This window comes from Rhagoletis zephyria, unplaced genomic scaffold, assembly GCF_001687245.7.
Source record: "Rhagoletis zephyria isolate East Lansing unplaced genomic scaffold, Rhagoletis_zephyria_1.1 Rzeph_scaffold_04638, whole genome shotgun sequence".
Classification (NCBI taxonomy): Eukaryota; Metazoa; Arthropoda; class Insecta; order Diptera; family Tephritidae; genus Rhagoletis; species Rhagoletis zephyria.
Window position 1 is genome coordinate 19,820 of NW_016161721.1, and position 18,445 is coordinate 38,264.

General features: G+C 35.5%; 1 protein-coding gene across 2 annotated transcripts; it reads left to right on the forward strand.

The window, feature by feature from the left end:
- The first annotated feature begins 5,042 nt into the window (after positions 1-5,042).
- On the forward strand, positions 5,043-16,831 carry EDTP (Egg-derived tyrosine phosphatase). Of its 2 annotated transcripts, XM_017626477.1 has the most exons (7): positions 5,043-5,270; positions 11,759-12,642; positions 13,584-14,138; positions 14,262-14,348; positions 14,457-14,624; positions 14,716-15,126; positions 15,206-16,831. In XM_017626477.1, the coding sequence occupies exons 1-7, from the start codon at positions 5,058-5,060 to the stop codon at positions 15,327-15,329; spliced, it is 2,442 nt and encodes an 813-aa protein (XP_017481966.1). In that variant the 5' UTR covers positions 5,043-5,057; the 3' UTR covers positions 15,330-16,831. The 2 variants fall into 2 exon arrangements, with proteins under 2 accessions (XP_017481966.1, XP_017481967.1); XM_017626478.1 differs by lacking the exon at positions 14,262-14,348.
- The last annotated feature ends 1,614 nt before the right edge of the window (positions 16,832-18,445 follow it).

The following is an 18,445-nucleotide window of genomic DNA, read 5'->3' on the forward strand; positions in this document are numbered from 1 at the left end:
GTAAGTGTTCAAATAATGAAATCGCTGTATCCAAATTTAGGTACTATTCATTCAACTACATACAAATGAATTTTTATCGTAATGGAGGGTTAGATTTAGCTCTTTATTGTCCTTTTTTGCTCCGAAAATTGCGATTTAGCTCCTAGCTCTTTTTTAGCTGTTTTCAAAATTATTTACCACTTTCTTAGCTCCAAAAAGTTTTAGCTGTATTTGTGTAATTTATTAAAATTAAAAATCTGTAATTTCATTATACAAGTGTTGATTAAAATTCATTTGGCTTTAGTGATCTCAGACTAGTGTCGATACCTTCATGTTATTCTATTTCGATTAATACTTACTTACTGGAATTCCTAATGCAAATGGCGCATAAGCAAATGGAAAATAGGCAAGTAAGTCTATTAGTTTCTACCACGTGCGCGGGAGCACATATTCTACAATTTCAATTGCATAACGTCGATGTTTTTGCAAAACCGCCCATTGACCAGTTGCAAAACCGCTTAAATCGCTGTTGTGGCAAAAATGAGATTTCATAACCCTGAACTCCGCCGGCACCGGATTTATGCATACAAATCGTAAAATCGTTATTAAATCAACAGATTTGTAAAATAATAGCTAGAGAAAAGAAAAACCGTTTTTACGGTCTCCTGCTGTAAAATCTGAGTACCGTAAGATAGGCGATTTTGCAATTGGTCGATGGGCGGTTTTTCAATAACATCGACGATAAATAGAGAGCTAAGTCTCCGACGTTATGGTATCGAGAAGCAGATGCTGAATACAAGTATTGGGAAAATCATCTGCAATCTCACAACTATAATTATCTGCAACAAAACTTTATACTCCCGAAGGATACTTTCGCCTTGTCGGTACGAGTAGGTCAGCAAGAGCTTGGTTGCGCGGGATGAGCAATTGGCGCAACTTCGCGAAGAAAAGGACAAACGGTGCAAAAAAAGAAGAAAAATGAGGAAGAAGAAACGACTGTTGCATTAGGTTGAACTCTGTCAAAATAGACTAAGCCAAAAGAAGAAGAATGAAGGCGTTAACTAAAAACATTCATTTAAAAATGGCCAAGTTGTGAGGCAGAGCTGTTACAAAGCTTCAATACAGGTCCATTCCTTAGATAGGTAATTTTCTTACTCGACTCGAGTATATTAATATATGTACATACATATGTATGCACATAAGACTGTGTCAAATAAAACTAGTAATTTCTTTCTATAGGTCCCATATGAAAATTTCGTTATCGGTCACAAAAAATAGTTGTGGCAAAATTTCAGCCCTCGTATCTTTATCGTTCAGTTAGTGCTCGCAAAAATAAGATTTTTTAATGAAAAAAACCTTTTCCCGCTACTTTTTTAATAAACATCATTTCATCAAAATCGTTTGAGCCGTTTCCGAGAAAGCTATGGATATATATGTAAATATGTACAAAAATTGCTCGTTTAATGTAATAAGATTAGGGAAGACAAAAATATGCACAAAAAACTTAATTATATTATCACTAAAATGACTCGAAAATATTAAAAATATGCTTGATATATGCCCAAAAAATGCATATGTGAAACGAACATTTTGTCGATTATCGCATAAAAAGTTTTTTACATACATACATACTATATGTATTGAAAATGAACGCTCTACGTCACAAGACTTTGTTGGACAGAATTTAAAAGATGACAATTCTCCAGGTGAAAATATTGCAACATTTTATTAAAATGTTGCTTCACACAAAATATATTGTTTCGGATACTGAGAAGTTACAATAGATGCTGAATAAAACTCGCTGCTCAGTTCGCAACACACCTGGAAACTGTTGAACAGCTTACGCTAAAAACGAAAAATTTTCATTGAATTTTTCAACTACCAAAACCGGTTTAGCGCGAAACTTCGCTATTGAAAAACGACAGTCGAAAAATTTTTACTTTAAAATTGTTTACTAGAAAATAACGGGACTTTGCATTGTTGTTTCTTTTTGTCAATTAAACAAACCTCGTCAGCAACCCTGGCTATCTCCGCAAATGTATTGTCCGATGAAATTATGCGAAAATTAAGTTACATATCAAACTAATAATTGTTACGCATTTTTATGCTTATTCTCCAAAATATGTATTTTGTGTCATAATATGTGTTTGCATATCGATGGCTGAGTGGAAGATCGACCTATCTCGGCAGCCAGTTCGAAAACATTCTATCTCAAAAAACTTTTCAAGAACGCCTTATTTCAGAATTCGATTCAAAAACGCCCTATCTCAGCTGCCGATTCAAAAACGCCCTATATCAGCATATTTTCAATACATTTTGAAGTGAGATAGGGCGTTTTTGAACCGAATTTTGAGATAGGGTGTTTTTCAATAAAATTCTGAAATAGGGCGTTCTTGAAAAGTTTTTTGAGATAGAGCGTTTTCGAACTGGCAGCCGAGATAGGTCGATCTTCCACTCAGCCATCGATATGCAATATGCATTTGCATATTTTTGTCTTACCTAGTAATAATAAGATTTTTAAATTTTTAAATGTAGAAATCTTTTCTGCTCAAATTTCCATTGAAAGTTTTGTTAATATTCTTCTTGAAAAAATTGTTTGACGGGAAGAAAACATGCATTTTATGTCGAGCTCCATTTTTTGCAAATCAATGTCTTATTCTAGGATTCGGAATCTCGTGCAAATGCATGTTTTTACTAGTCATCTTCAAATGGAAATGGTTAAGTTAGCTATACGAATCATGAAATTTCTTTTAAAATGGCATTCAATATTCGATCCAATGCATATTTTGCAGTAAATGCATGATTTTGCATATTTTGCAAAAAAGCCTATTTTAGCATATTTTATTTATTACGCATATTTTATTATATTTTACAATAAATGCATATGGTTTTTGCATATTTTTTTATTATTTTTTTTATTTTATTTACAACTATTTAAATTTTGTGCGAAATCTCTTGATAAAACAAAAATACCTTAAATTCTTTCAAATCCCAACTAATGGAGGACTTAGGAGAGAGCTGACGAACTATCAAAGTGCAGCTTAGCACTGAATGTGTCCCACGCCAAAATTACCGAAATTTATCACTTGAAGGCCAAGCAGTATGTTTTAGAGAGCAATTGCCTGCCTCTCTGTGTATGACGTACTGAAATTCATTAAAGCCGCCAAATAGCTGTAGGTTTTACGAGTTGTGTAATGTAAATGGCAAACTTGTTAATTGCTTTTTACCTGGGAGACAATGCACTTAAAGCAACCAAACATTAATATGAACCACTATTAAAGTGTCAATGTTTCTATTTACACAAGTTTGTAACTGTCTGCTTGATTATAAACTAATTTTATACATAAATTTGTATTGTTTTTTTTTTTGTTATTTTTTTGTTAAAACACTTTTGTTATTTATTTTCGTACCAGCAATAAAATATTGGGAAAATGTTTTAATTGCATATTTTACTTGTTTATAGCGCAAATTTTTCAATTTTTAGTGCATGAGACTCTGAGCTTACTTATTACGTGTCAACTAAACATGCCAAATGTGACACAAAACAGAACATAAATACGGGTTTTCAAAATATCTCGACCCAGCACCACCAAACGAGACTATTTTTGGCAAAAATGTTTCTACTTACATAACCAGTATATATTTTAAATAGCAGTCAAATCGGCCTATGACTAAGTTAGATATAGGACTTTAAATTGTTTTACGCGGTAGACTTTTCGCTGGAAACACCCAAATCATCATGACGCTTACGACAAACTTTTACTAAAGGAAATCCTTCATAAACTCAAAACTAATTAACAATAAACATTAAAAATTAAATAATTTAAGAATTTTATGAACTATTAACATTTTCAGAGACTTTGGAGAAAATCTAACTTCGCGTTTTTGAGAAATTGCATTCCAAACTTCAATCGCGATTTCCCACAATCTGCCGAAATTAACATACGACAATCTTTTACCCAGGCGACGATATGTATGTATGTATGTGAGTGTGCCTACTACCATTTTGGTCAAAAGCTTGAAAGTTGCAATTTATCTAAAACAACTAATAATTCCATACATCAAATGGTTGTTAAACTCTTCGGAGAAAAAAGAAATATATGTAACTGCATAGACAAAACAAAGTTAAAAATGTTTAACCGGTTTTATGCATAACAAAATTTGGCCATCAGTATGTATACTACTTGCAAACTTACATACATATGTACCCAAGTACGAATATATATACAGAGGTATTTGGGTATTTGCTTTGTGCTTACTTTTGGCTTTCATTCATGGCTAGATACTTGTAAAAAAAAATATATAACCGACAATGACTTCAAATGCATTACAGCGGCGCATTTTTTCCAAAAGTGTGTCGACATTCAACTCCAACAACTCTCAACGCCACAGAAATGAAGAAAAGCAGTAGGACAGCAAACGACAACATCACGACCAGAGCTGCTGCAACTACAGCTACAGCTACAGCTTCAGCACCACGACTCGAATGGAACCGTGCTATCGCGATGTTGGCTGGGTGGGTGTGGGCTGCGCTCAGTGGCATTTAGCAATAAAAGCAAGCTGCTGGCAGCTTAGTATCTAAACGTGGCAAAGTTGCACTAAGTGAGCAGCCAGCTACCCATCCAAGCGATATTGTGATTGGGAGCGCACGCGTCTGCTGCTGCTGTTTACCCAGCAGTTGAAAAGTCTTTAAAATCCGGGTTTTGCACAATCGTTGACTTGCAGTCAGCAGCCGCAGCCGCAGCAGCAGCAACACTCTGTTTTCATTATTCATAATACTTATTATGCGTTGGTGCGTCGCTGAATGCCGGCTGACTATAGCTGTAACCGTAAAGTGCCACACATAAATATGTAAAGCGAGTCAAGCAATAATCAGCCAAGCAGTCGAAACAGTCAGTCAGGCAGCACCGCCACCGGTCTGCTACTTGAGCCAAACTATGGAAACTACTTAGCTACTACTAGAGTGCATGCAATTGCAGTGCTGTGAAGCGAGCGCCGATACTCGTGTGAGTAGTGCGCGCACATTGCTGCGGACTATCACTCGAACGTGGTAACAGGCGCCCAGATGCGATCGTAGCATGCTCACTTCGAATGGAATATGGCAGGCGGCGATGCATATACTATGTACATATAGCAGCAGCTCGACAACGACAACACCAATTGCATTGTTCAGTTGTGGCGGGGCGTTGTGCAGTGCAGGCAAACACAAACAGTTGGCAAATTTGCATTTAACTGCAGGGAAGAGATCGCAAGCTTGTACTGGGCATCTACCGGTCGACTTTGGTTTCTCGGTTAGTTGAATGGTGTTGCCTTTGAATTAGCTTCTTGTGACTTGTGCAGGTAGTGGTGACGTTCTCTCTGCCGTTGATGACGTGTTGCTGTGTGACTTTTATCGATATATGTATGTGTGTACATAAGTGCATTCATATGTATGTATGAATGCATTTTACAGCGGTTTTTTGCACTAAAATCAAAATGCACAGTGGGTATAATAATCTGTCTTAATGCGAGCGTATGTATTTTTTTTCTGTGTACTTTCCTGATTTTGTACTAGATGCAATCCTGTATACCTCGGCCCAAAACTAGTAAAACTGTCAAAAAATAAAAATTCTCTCAGAGCGAGAGAGTAACACTGAAAAGTACGGGATCGCTTTCTATGCAGTAAAAAATTGTAACTTCTGAAAATTTCAAATTAACCTCCAAATTTTCACACTACAGTTGATCGTTTGACATATTTACCAGCGAAAGATCTTCGGACTAAAACTGGTAACTTCTGACAGAGAGCGGACTTTATTTACGCTCTTTTTTGTTCTCTCATTTTTGTTCTCTCGTTTGTCTGATAACCGAGTACGGGATCGATTTCCAGTAAAATCTTACTTATTCTGACTAGTCCGGACTCGTACGGGATCCCTATCTACAATTGAGCAAGGTTTATCTATTATTAGTAGCATTCGAGTACCTGTTAATTATTGAAAGTTATGAAAAACTATCAGCTTTTTGCGTTCGCGTACGCAACAAACTTGCAAAGTAGGGGAAATTGAGAGAGCAAAGTTACATTTAATTTTTAAGGGAAGCTGTTAGTTTCTGCTGGAAAAAATTTTTGCCAACAGAAAAACAGTTGGTCAAAAACAGCTGGTATGAGTTCACGCAAATCACAAAATTGAATTTGATGGTTTTGAAGTCAAAAATGATTAAATGCGACTAATTAAACTTGTAAGAAGTAAGTATTTATTCGTTTAATCAATAAAGTGTGTCAAGATAACACTTTGTGATGAGTTTTCGTACGTTTTAAATTTTACACTCCTGAATATAAACAACAATTCGATCAGCTGTTCGTCTAACTTGCAAATTTTTGAAAATTTTCTGTTCTCGTACTATTCTGGATATTTTTCTTTTATGATGACATTTCGCCGGAATTTCGCTGTTGGATGTTTTTTACTGGAGATTTCAAACGAACGTATTGTATCAGCAAAGTTTCATATACCGATAGGTTTGCAGAGTCAGCATTGACAGCGTGTCAAACGTGGCAATATTTCCAACTTTTCCACGCAATTCGATGTCAAATTGAGAAAAAGAAATTTTATTTCCATGTGTGAACAGCCAGAAAGACCTTTCGGACACTTTTCGGAAATCAGTTTCAGAAATTTATGACACTTATCGCGAGTTTGTGAGAAATACTAACGGATAATTTAAATGAAATATCAGAAATACTTTTCATTAATTATTTTGCGGAATTTATCTTTTAGATAAAATTAATAAATTAATCTTAATTAACAAACAACCGGCAAAGCGGATCACGGTTGCATTTTAGTATCGAGAAAGATTGCCAGAAGTTTATTCGCTGTGTGAACAGCCAAGAAGCTCAGTGAAAATTTTTTCCTCGAATTCGTGTTTCTGAAATAAAAACCCGTTTCGAAAGACACTTTATATGCAAGGTGTGACTGCTTGTGCAACTGCTTTCTGAAATTTCTCAATTTGACAGCCTTTTCGACATAAGAGGAGCTATTTTTGGATCGATAAGTGAAACTTCTGTGCACTCAGTTGGCTATAATTCCTAACTCCGATGAAACGAAAAAGCGTCCGAAGAAGAGAGGGGATGATGGCGGGCGTAGTAGGGCAAGATTAATATTAAGGACAGCAAGAACAGAAAGAAGTTTCACTTTAGCAGCGCGTGAAGTTCACGCAAAAGTTTTTTTTTTTTTAATATGAAAGCTCTTCGAATTTTCTCCTATTCGTCGCACCTAAATGGGGATGAATTGGGGTCGTTTCCCAACAATTTTTCAGGCATATTCAGCCATTACTTTCAGTTCTCTTATTAAAAGTTTTTTTTTCACGACAGAAATACACTTGGAGGTTGGCCATTGTCTGCCGAGGGGCGACTAGTTTTAGAAAAAGTTTATTATTTTCTTTTGTTTTTGATGTTAGTCGGAAACTGGGCTCGATACCAGCGCGGTCGCTATAATTTTAACTAAATATTAATTTTTCATTTTCACTTTACCAACTAACCAAATATTGTACATAGGCGTTTTCATTGGTTTGCTCCACTGTGCAATAAAATTGTTCACATCGCTGCTACGTAAATGCATTCCGCGATTTATTTCACGTGTTTTATTTTTATTTTTTGCTTTTTGTTTTATTACAGTTTCCTTGTATTTTTACTGCATTATATTGTGCACATTGAACATTGCGCCGGCAGCGGCGTCATTTAGTCGTAGTCGTATTTTAGAAAAAAGAACATATACAGAAAAAGGTAAAAAAGAAAAGTATTCGCCGCAACTTTCGAACTGGTTGGTGGAGGTTGGCGCCCCTTTAGCCGCCTTCGCTATTCTTTTATAAACAAACTTGCTGGTTGTGTGAATGTACCGAGTGCAGCAAGCGATGACTCTATGTATAAAAGTAAGCTACACAAGTACATACATATATCACATTTTTGTTATTTTTAGCTCTTTAGACTTGAGACGATGGCCTTACTATGCAACAGCAAAAGCAACAGTGGCCACACGAGATACGGTTGTATTGTGTGCTGTTTTGTGTTGCACTCCGCCGCCAAAGGGCAGGGTGCGGCTTTGATTATTGTTTTGATTTTAATGTTCGTAGGTATCTATAAAAACATACATATATACATATGTATGTACGTGTTCTTGAGTCTGTACTGCTGTTGCTTTCGTTGATGCTTTTTGATTCCCATCATTATGTGTGCAACATTGAAAGTTGCAAAAAATTTCCTTTTTTTTTTTTTTTGAAATGCAATTCAGTAGAATGCAACACGTGTCAGTCACTTCCATTGTTTACCGTTGATTGTCTCGTACTTTTGGAATTGTTATTGTACTATCNTAGAATGCAACACGTGTCAGTCACTTCCATTGTTTACCGTTGATTGTCTCGCACTTTGGAATTGTTATTGTACTATCTACATACATATGTACATATTCCTCCTTGTATGCCAGCTACCTACTTAAGTACTAAAACCGGCTTAACGTGTTAATAACCGGCGATATGCTGGATTACAAACTTCATTTATGAGTAAATTAAAAATAAAAGCATACAATATGTGCGAACACGTGCGCATAAATATACATTCATACATATATACTGCATTTAATATCTCTTTTTTGCCTGCTGGCAGAGCAAATGCTTTGTGTGTAGGAGGAGGTTTCGGCACGCCCAAATATTGAATTGCTACAGTTGTGGTTATGTTCACAACTGCAACTTAAAAACGCTTCTGTCTGTGAATAAAAACCCCAGTTTAAGGCTTAAAGTCCCTCACGGTGACTGTACATTAAAAAATATATTTACTGTTAGGGTAGATCTAAATATTTTAATTTTTGGAGAATGACAGATCTGTTTATTTAATGTTTTTGAATAAAAAAAAGTCNAAGCATACAATATGTGCGAACACGTGCGCATAAATATACATTCATACATACATATATGCTGCGTTTAATATCTCTTTTTTGCCTGCTGGCAGCGCAAATGCTTTGTGTGTAGGAGTAGGTTTCGGCACGCCCAAATATTGAATTGCTACAGTTGTGGTTATGTTCACAACTGCAACTTAAAAACGCTTCTGTCTGTGCATAAAAACCCCAGTTTAAGGCTTAAAGTCCCTCACGGTGACTACATTAAAAAATATATTCACTGTTAGGGTAGATCTAAATATTTTAATTTTTGGAGAATGACAGATCTGTTTATTTAATGTTTTTGAATAAAAAAAGTTCACCCTTTCTATCACTCCGAAATACAGAAGTGTGAAGAGCTTCATATGCTTGCTGGCAGAAATAGTGTTCGTTCTACTTATAACGAAAAAGACATCTAGTGGACCACGCTTAACCTTGTGTCTACCGCATAAAAGATTGACTTTCCCACCGATCGGATTCGTTGGACCCATGGTTAATCTAAGGTGTTTTTTGTCTACCACATAAAAGCTTGACTTTCCCACCGATCGGATTCATTGGACCCATGGTTAATCTAAGGTGTTTTTTTTTTTTTGTTTTAGCAGAATATTCTCCATATTCATACTCATGTACATACATAAGGGGAGCTAACGTTGAGTAGCATTTTAGGTGTAAAGTTGCTACATAGCAATCTAGCACATGTTTTGTTGCTTTTCCAACTCTTCAAAAAAATTGCTTATGCGGTTATAGCACCAATGAAGAACAAGTTTGATCCCTCTTCTCAAAAATGGAGGAAGCTACGATAGTGAGGAGCCTTTTCATTGCAGGAAAGACTTCAAATATTTAGATCGTTTTATGCCATAAATGTTGGCACAGGTGGGACGAATTTTGGAAGTCCTACCTTCGACCACTTTTCCAAGCAATGGGGACCATATCTCGACAATTGTTCGCACATTGCCGTCTTCTAAGGCTCAAAAGCTTCCAGTTTTTTCGCATGAACCCTTGACTTCACGTAACTTCAGAAAAAATAATCTAGAAGCTTTAAATTCGCACAATATCGGTGGCCAATCGGCTGATCCATTCCGAGAAATAACGCGTTCACCAAATGTTTGCGGTTTTTTCGTTGTAATTTTCATGATGAAATGGCAAACCAATCTGAGCTTAATTGATAACAGCATTACCAGATCTGATCGATTCGAGACCGTTTAATCTTCATCTAAAAATTTAACCTCTAAAAACACCCTTTTTAAGGCTTTGAAATAGGGAAGAGAGAGAGCCCTCTTTCAACTTATTCTTACTCAAACTAACTACAGCCCTTCTCGAATTTTCGATATCGACAACTCTTTACTTGTTTATTTATTCTTAGTTTTGATTATTATTCATATCGAGCCGTAACCACCAAAAAACGTAAGCGGCATTTTTGTAAAATTTTCTATTTGATGCAGAAATGCATGTAGATGTGAAAAATATTTCGCTTATGTCTGCCAAGATCCTCAGAGTGCTAATTTTAAATTCTTTAAAACATAACAAAAGCAAAAAAAAACATTACGATGGTTGATCACCCTAATGTATTTATTACCTACCTATACATATACTCAACCGGCCGGTCTACTGCGTGATTAGTTTACATGTTTACGTTCCGTGTGCGCTTACATGTATATGTATGTTTTGCTGATTTTTACACTCCAGAATGTTGTCGCATCTCAAAGTCAACAACATTTCATTGACCTCATTGACAGCGTTGCAATTTCTGGTTTGTATATTTTTTTATTCATTTATTTTTTTTTTCCTAGTCACACGTATGCGTTTTATTGTTGATGTGGCAATGATTTCGCTGAATTCCTTGTTTATTAATTGAAAAGTATTGTCTATGCATATTTATGCGTGTTAAGTTATAACTTGGCCGTAGCCAATTCTAAACAGTGAGCGAATTTCTACATAAGTTTTGACCCATTTTAAGCGCTGACCTTCTCATAAAGTACGAAACTGGTGATTTTTATGAAGGCATTGGGGATAAAATAAAATAAGATCTTAAACAAAATACTCATGTACATACATACATATATACATACATACTAGGAACGAATCTTTATAGACTTATCAAAGTTATCAACTGAACTGAACTTTCGATATAAATGGAATGAAGGCCTCCTTTTGACTCGATTTTTTCTTCCGGCATTGGGTGGGGGAGATTTCTGGCGTTTTCAATTCGTTACTTTGTTTCTTTTTTCGGATGCGCTTATGGTGAGCGCAGAGTGAAGTTCCTTGAAAACCAACTTGAATGAAGGTGGCCGTAAACAGATGTGATACTTCCGGTGCGATATGATATCGTATTTGTTGCAATAACGATAAAAAGCAAAGGACCTCAAACAGGTGCGATACTCTGCGCTGCTTCATTTTTCTTATGGCAATCTTTATATTCCGACTACTTCAAATCGTATAATATGGGGTAACATTTGACGAGTTGAATTATTAATTCCATATCAGAACTCTACAATGAACAAGTCATTCATACGAGCATACTTTTTTTCTATAAAATCTTAATAGAAAGTAGCAAATTAGTATGAAAATTTATTGAATTTTCCTGAGTTTTGCACAAAGCTAAGAGATTTGATTTTTATGTTTTTTGGTGTAGTATGAGCAATATTTTTATAAGAAATGATCGAAAATAAATGAAAATAAAAAACTTTACATATAATGCGAAAAATGCAGTGTGCCAATACTTTTGTTCATCACTGTATGNTTTTCTTATGGCAATCTTTATATTCCGACTACTTCAAATCGTATAATATGATGCGAAAAATGCAGTGTGCCAATACTTTTGTTCATCACTGTATATACTTCATCCAGTTTGAATGATAACTTTGTATTTTCTTTTCTTTTTATAGGACTCGGTTACCTTGAACAACTGCGAATATCTTATGAAACTTGACTACAGCGTTATTGACCTGGAAAACCCTGGTGGTGCACTAAGTGCACGTTATCCTCCGCGTATTTTTATACCCGAATACGAATATGGCCACATGGCCTCTACTGGCAGCGTAAGTACTGCCAATATACCAAGTAGTTGCAACAGCACCAGCGGTTACGAAAGTGGGAACGGTTATACTACCAATGGAATTGATTTGAAAAACTTTAAATCCATCCCACCACAGCGCACTAGAGCCCCCGCAATACCATCGATAGTAGATGACGTCAATGGGAGCAGCCCGAACGGTGTAACGTCAGCAACATCTGTAACTGGGCATACTGGTAATAATAGTAATAGTAATGGTTGTGATAGTGGCACAGGGAATGTCATTGATGGCGATACCAATATACAATCGTTTGTGTCCGTGGCACCCAAGCATGCAAGACCTCAACAGTCGCAACAAAAGCAGCGCACCATCTACGAGGATCTATATGATGTTAGCAAAATTCGCGATTTTATAACGTATGCTCGATATGCGCGTTGTCGGCAACGTTTCGTTGTGCCGGTCATCCTTTATCGCGGCAAACTAATTTGTCGCTCGGCCACATTATCTGTGGTGCATGAAACGTATTCTCGTTACGCTTACGATCGCATAACGTCGGTTGGTACCGAATCACAACAACGCACCAACGGTGATGAAAACACTGAATCTTCGGAGGAATCTTCTCTATTCAACGATGGGCCGTTGCCGTTTTCTTATAGCGAAGTAATTAAAAATGATGTTTCGCTGTTGAATACGCTCAATGTCAACACAATCGTCGACTTGATGGTAGAAAAACGGAAAGTCAAATACTTTATGACGTAAGTAAATTTGTACAAAGGAATAAATTCTAACATAGTCTTTAAGAACCTTGATTCAGTAATAATTGTTAATTATTGAATCAAGCTTAAGAACTAACTGCATATTTTCATGATGCAATAAATAAAGGTATCATACGTTCCCGTTTTTCTCACTATAATCGCCAATTTAAGCTCCCTTAGAAAATTCCAATGTGCTTCTTTGAGAAACTACTTTTTATAATACAGCGATTTTCAAGAAAAACAACTAAAAATGGTACTTGTATCTTTCTGATTTTATTCAATAGATGATGCATTTGAGTCCAAAAACGTTAATTAAAAATTTTTTTACAGTATACCTATTTATATGAAATAATATTTAACTTAGTGAACATTTATTTTACAACTATCGCGCAAGATATATTTATTAGCATAAATTAAGTAATATAAAATTTTCAAAAATCTAATTTCTCGACAAATTTTGATTCATTACTTTGATATGAAAAAGAGTACTAAAGTTAGAACTATTTCGCAAGGCGGCCTTCTTTTCTTCCCCTTTCTTTTGTGTTACGTAAGCTAAGAAAGCGTATATCACCTTTTTCATTCCGTGAAAACTCGTTCACATTTCGCCCATGCAGTTCACCTACTGTATATTGAATATTCACCAAGCAAAGTAGTTCTCTTCGAATAATTTTGACACTACCGTATATCGTCTTTACGGCTGAAATAACTGTCACTCGCACAGATAAAACCGCAAAACAACTGCTAATTTTCACAAATGTACAAAATATTCGTATGAATGGTCCAAACTTTTTGTTTACTTAATTTATGGCTTTGACTCAACTTCGAAATTTCTATGTGAAATGCCGTTCACCCGAAATCGTTTGGTGGACTCCGTATTTCAGTTTCAGTTTCCAAAAGATTTTCTATCAATTCATTCATATGTAGTCCTTTATTCATTACAGTGTATCTTCCTCGGAGAAAGCTGATCCCGAAAATAACTACGATAAATTTAACATACTCTCCCTGCCATATCCCGGTTGTGAATTCTTTAAAAAATTTCGCGACAACAATTATATGGCAAATAATTTACACTACAATTGGAAACTGCCATTCAACGATGCCAATATCAGCATACCGAAAATTGGGCCAGCAATGGACCTTGATGTTAACTGGGAGGATTACCAGAAATGGGACCTAGTGGAAATCACACAAAATTACCTCAAAGCAATGCTGAAGTATGTACAGGAGGAGAATACTGGCCTGCTGGTGCACTGTATCAGCGGGTGGGATCGTACACCGCTCTTCATTTCCTTGCTACGCTTATCGCTTTGGGCGGACGGTCTTATACATCAATCGCTAGACTATATGCAGATCACTTACTTGACTTTGGCTTACGATTGGTATTTGTTCGGTCATCAACTTCCCGATCGGGAAAAACGTGGCGAAGATATAATGCTCTTCTGCTTTCATATGCTGAAATTTATAACCGGCGAAGAGTTTAGTTTAGTCGAGCATAGGTACGTACTTGTATGCTGTATTTAGTAGTCGTTGTAGCTGTTACATGGGCACTTTTGCAATTAATTTAGTGTTTGAGTTTGCTTTACTTACTAGTATTCTAAAATATGTTTCCTTGTTTTTAGGAAACGAACAAAAACAAGCAGTAGTAGCTGTAGCGGTAGTAGTAACATAGTAACGCTGAAGCAGGACGATGATGCACCTATTCGAGAGTATGTTATTAGTTATCGCCTTTTTGATCGCGTTTACTAGTATCAACTCGCTTTCTTGTTTATTTTTGCGTCAAAGTTTCATACTATTTAATACACTTTTTTCTGCAGAGAATTGCTTCAAGCCGCCATCGATCAAGACAGTAACGATAGTTATTCCAACGGTGAAATGGCAATAAATGATTCCTTTTATGGATTGGTAGTGGCTAATGCTTCTCCACCACAAGCAACAACAGCAATTAATAATGCAATTACTAGTCGTTCGCCAAATCCTAAACGGTATGACATTTTATCGAATTATGCGATATGCATATTGTGCACATGATCTCATACATACATACATGTATTTATTCCACCACTTCCTCTCCAGCTCACGCACTAGTCCTATATCGGTGCCAACTACACGCCAGCGTCAAGAATCGGTATCATCGAATGGCAGTTGGCAAGTAGTTACAGATACTGGCTCCATAGATTCACAGATAACGGGCAGTTATATGCGAAACTTCATTGCGCAACGCTCAGAGAGTAATTCGGAGCATTCAAGCAACGGCATTCCATTAAGTAATGGCTCCAGTAGTTGTTCCAGTAGAAACAGCGGCAGCGACACCTTAGATAGTGGTTCAAGCATACATAATACTAGCGTCAGCAGCAATGGCAGCGCAGGCAGCTACAACGGTATCCATATGTTGCCGACGACCACCGAAGGTGTCGAGACAAGCGCTAATGCTGACACAGCTGATTTGGCAGCAACGATGTCGAATCGGAAAAAATTACTAACAGCGTAAGTTTTTAACAATTTTATTGTACATTAAATTTACTAAACAACTAAGTTCTCTATATTTTTTTTATATATTCATTAGACGTGAAAAGCGTTTGAATGCTGTCCGTGGCACCTTTATCCGCGCATATGGCAAAGGAGTGGGCTTGAAATTTCGGGAGGGTTCCAGTATGAATATCGGAACGCTAATAGGTACCCTGTTTTAGAGGGAACGGCGAATAGAACATGAACAAGCGACACGAATTATGTATACACATACCTACATAAACACAACACACACACAAACACATTTACACAAGTTTACCAACCGTTGGAAAACTCATTTCGTTAGTGCTATGCGTTGTTATGTATGTTAGCTGTTTTTCAACAAATTTTAATATTTTTCAAATGACATATCGTCGCTACCATGTCCAACTATCGAATGTGCTAAAATGCTTTTCCATTTACGATACCTTGCGCATGCGTTTAAAATGATACGTGAGTTGGCAAATCGTCGAATTTCTAGTCTTCTTAGAAGCAGAATCCCACACTTTTTCCTAATGATAACAACATTTTTTGCAACAGTTCTTTTGCAAACGTTTTTTTCTTTTCCTGAAAAGTACCCATTTTCACATTCGATAGTTTGACATGGTAGCGACGATATGTAAATTACATTATAGAGGTACGCTTCCTCTTCAACGTTAAGCCCATTAAACTTAGATTTTTAAGGTTTTCTAACAATAACACGGTGCAACAAAATAAAGAATACTTGCACGAAATTTTTAAGTAACCGAGTACACGTCGTAGGCATTATTGAGTAGTTTACAGAATTGTGTTTGAAAACTCCAACTAAAAATTTTCAGCTTAACTATTTCATATGCTAGTTTAAATATGGGCTTAAAATTAAGAATATTTATTAAAAGTAAAAGAAAAAAGTAGAAAAATGGTACATTATGTGAATTTTTCGGAAAAAATAGAAATTGCGCCAGTTTTTTCTCATTTCTACGGCATTTTTTTTTTGTCAAAATTCGATTAGTCATGTCTTGAATAGTCTATTTTAATTAAAATTCTTCTTTTGTAACCGCCTAAGCGATTTTGGCCGAGTCCCACAAAGCCAGACGTGCAATTACGACATTTATTCCAAGGAGACACAATACAATTTTTCGCAATTCTACATCATAACGGTAAATATGAGTAAGTTCAGAGCCGTTATCTATTAAATCGTTATAAAAAATTCTGTTGAACTGATAACCTTTCCTCCTTTTTTGAAGTCGTTTAAAAATTTAAGTACCCAATTTCTTAAGAAAAATGGCTTATATTTAAAGATAGATTTGGTAATTATTAGTCGAGAACTACGACGTGTACTTACTAGGTCACTCAGAAGAGATCAGTTTTACTGTTACACAATGAAAATTGCCGGGATTATAAATAATTATTATTGTTGAAAAATTTGTATAAACTGATGCATAAGCAAACGTTATTTGTCCTATTGTTTTGTTTTAATTGACTAGGCGTAAAGATGGCGATCGTGAAGCGTATACAACACTCTTAAGCTCATATCTCAATTAAAATAGTTGTAACAGATCAGCATACATGCATACATACATATATGTATGTATCAAAGAAGTTTTTTTAATGAAAGATGTATGGATATCCATTTGAAAATAATGAGAGAGCTTATAGGAATGGCTGTACCATGACCTGAGCTACGTATGTATATACATACATACATACATATGCATGCCAAAGCATATTCAACATTTCGCACGTTTAATAATTTAGAGAATTATTTCAAGCTTAAATTTTTGGAGATTTCATCATACAATTAATAAGCTTGATAAGCAGATTATGTTGAGTGTTTGGAAATTCGTTCCAAAATACATCATACACCCACCCTGTCGGAAACAACAACAACCAAAAAGGAATTATGTTGACTCTTAACGATAGTTATCTGTTTCCTAAAATTGAAAATATATACGTTTTTTCATCTGTATTTTTGTGTACTGTATGGATTGAAAAAAGTTTTAATATTATCAAACGTGCCAAATTTGGATATGCATGTTCGTTCTTGCCTAAAACAGTAGGAGGCTACGATAATTTTTATTTTTACCTACTTTTAAAGAAGTCTGCCAAGTCAGTTATGGACGCGGACTATATTTGACTTGGTATTTTTTATCCACAAGGCACATAACATACATGTACATACTGCTACTTTGCAATACACTTTTTTAAATTTCTCTTAAATTATTTGAACATTTCTAATATTTTACCTTCATGTTTAGCTTTAACTGTTGCATCGAATAGTGTTAGAAAGGATCTTAACTAAATTTTCCTTAATCTCAGATGCTATCTAAGTAGTGTGACATAAAGACATATACATACTTACTTATATATGTACATGTTTGTATTCAATTGACGGAGATGTTTATTGCGCATCGCCATCACACTGGCCATTGCTTTAAATTTAGCTTAGGTGCATACAAATCTGTTTATGTATCTTCTAAAATGAAATTGAGTTCTACTTGCTATACAAATATACATACATTTTGCATTTTATTTTAAGTTCCATTTATTGCCGAAATTCTTATGTACAATGTACAACTTTGTTTATGACATGATTACAGTCTTTTTTCTAAAATGGTTTCTTATGTGTTCCGTTGGTGTGTATAACGGAATGGTACACATTTTTTAATTACTGCTTATGTATTCTAAGTAAAAGTCACTGAGTAAAGAAGCTGCCGCCGCACTATTTTGTATTTTTGATATGAAATTTTGATATTAAACAAAAAGTGTACTCGTGTTTTCAGCATTTTCCCTCCTATTTAATTTTTCTTTTTTTTAGTACGATTTACGTTTAAAAAGGAATTGTTTATAAAATTAAGCAAAAAAAAGCGTGAACGAAATTTAAAAGATATACATATACATATGCAAAAGACGATATGAAATAAAAAAAAAATTTGTTTCAGTTATCATTAGTGGGGAAAAGGGTTTGTTGATATGGTAAATTGCAGCTGAAGACTTTGGTTTTTATAAAATTTCGTAACTACTCTGCAAAGAAACAAAAGGGTCAGACGTATTGATTAAATTTTCTACGCTTAGATATCTGATGGGTCGATTACGTATTGCAACTCACACTCGGGTTGGAATTGTTATTAAATATGGCAGTTAGTTGTTTATAGCTAGCTACTGCAGTCCCTATATTCACATGGGAGTGAATTGCAGTATCCGCCAGATTATCCGTTTTTTTTTTTTTTGTTATCCGTCCAATATGTATCCCAATTTTGCTATCAGGATATCCATTCTTTCTGAATATAATTCCCATTCTTATTAAAAATTAAAAAGG

Bases quoted from the DNA above. Each gene is read 5' to 3' on its own strand.
- EDTP (XM_017626477.1), top strand. From the start codon at position 5,058: ATGCTCACTTCGAATGGAATATGGCAGGCGGCGATGCATATACTATGT. The intron at 12,643-13,583 runs GTAAGTAAATTT...TATTCATTACAG, and splicing joins AAAGTCAAATACTTTATGAC to TGTATCTTCCTCGGAGAAAG. The intron at 15,127-15,205 runs GTAAGTTTTTAA...TATATTCATTAG, and splicing joins CGGAAAAAATTACTAACAGC to ACGTGAAAAGCGTTTGAATG.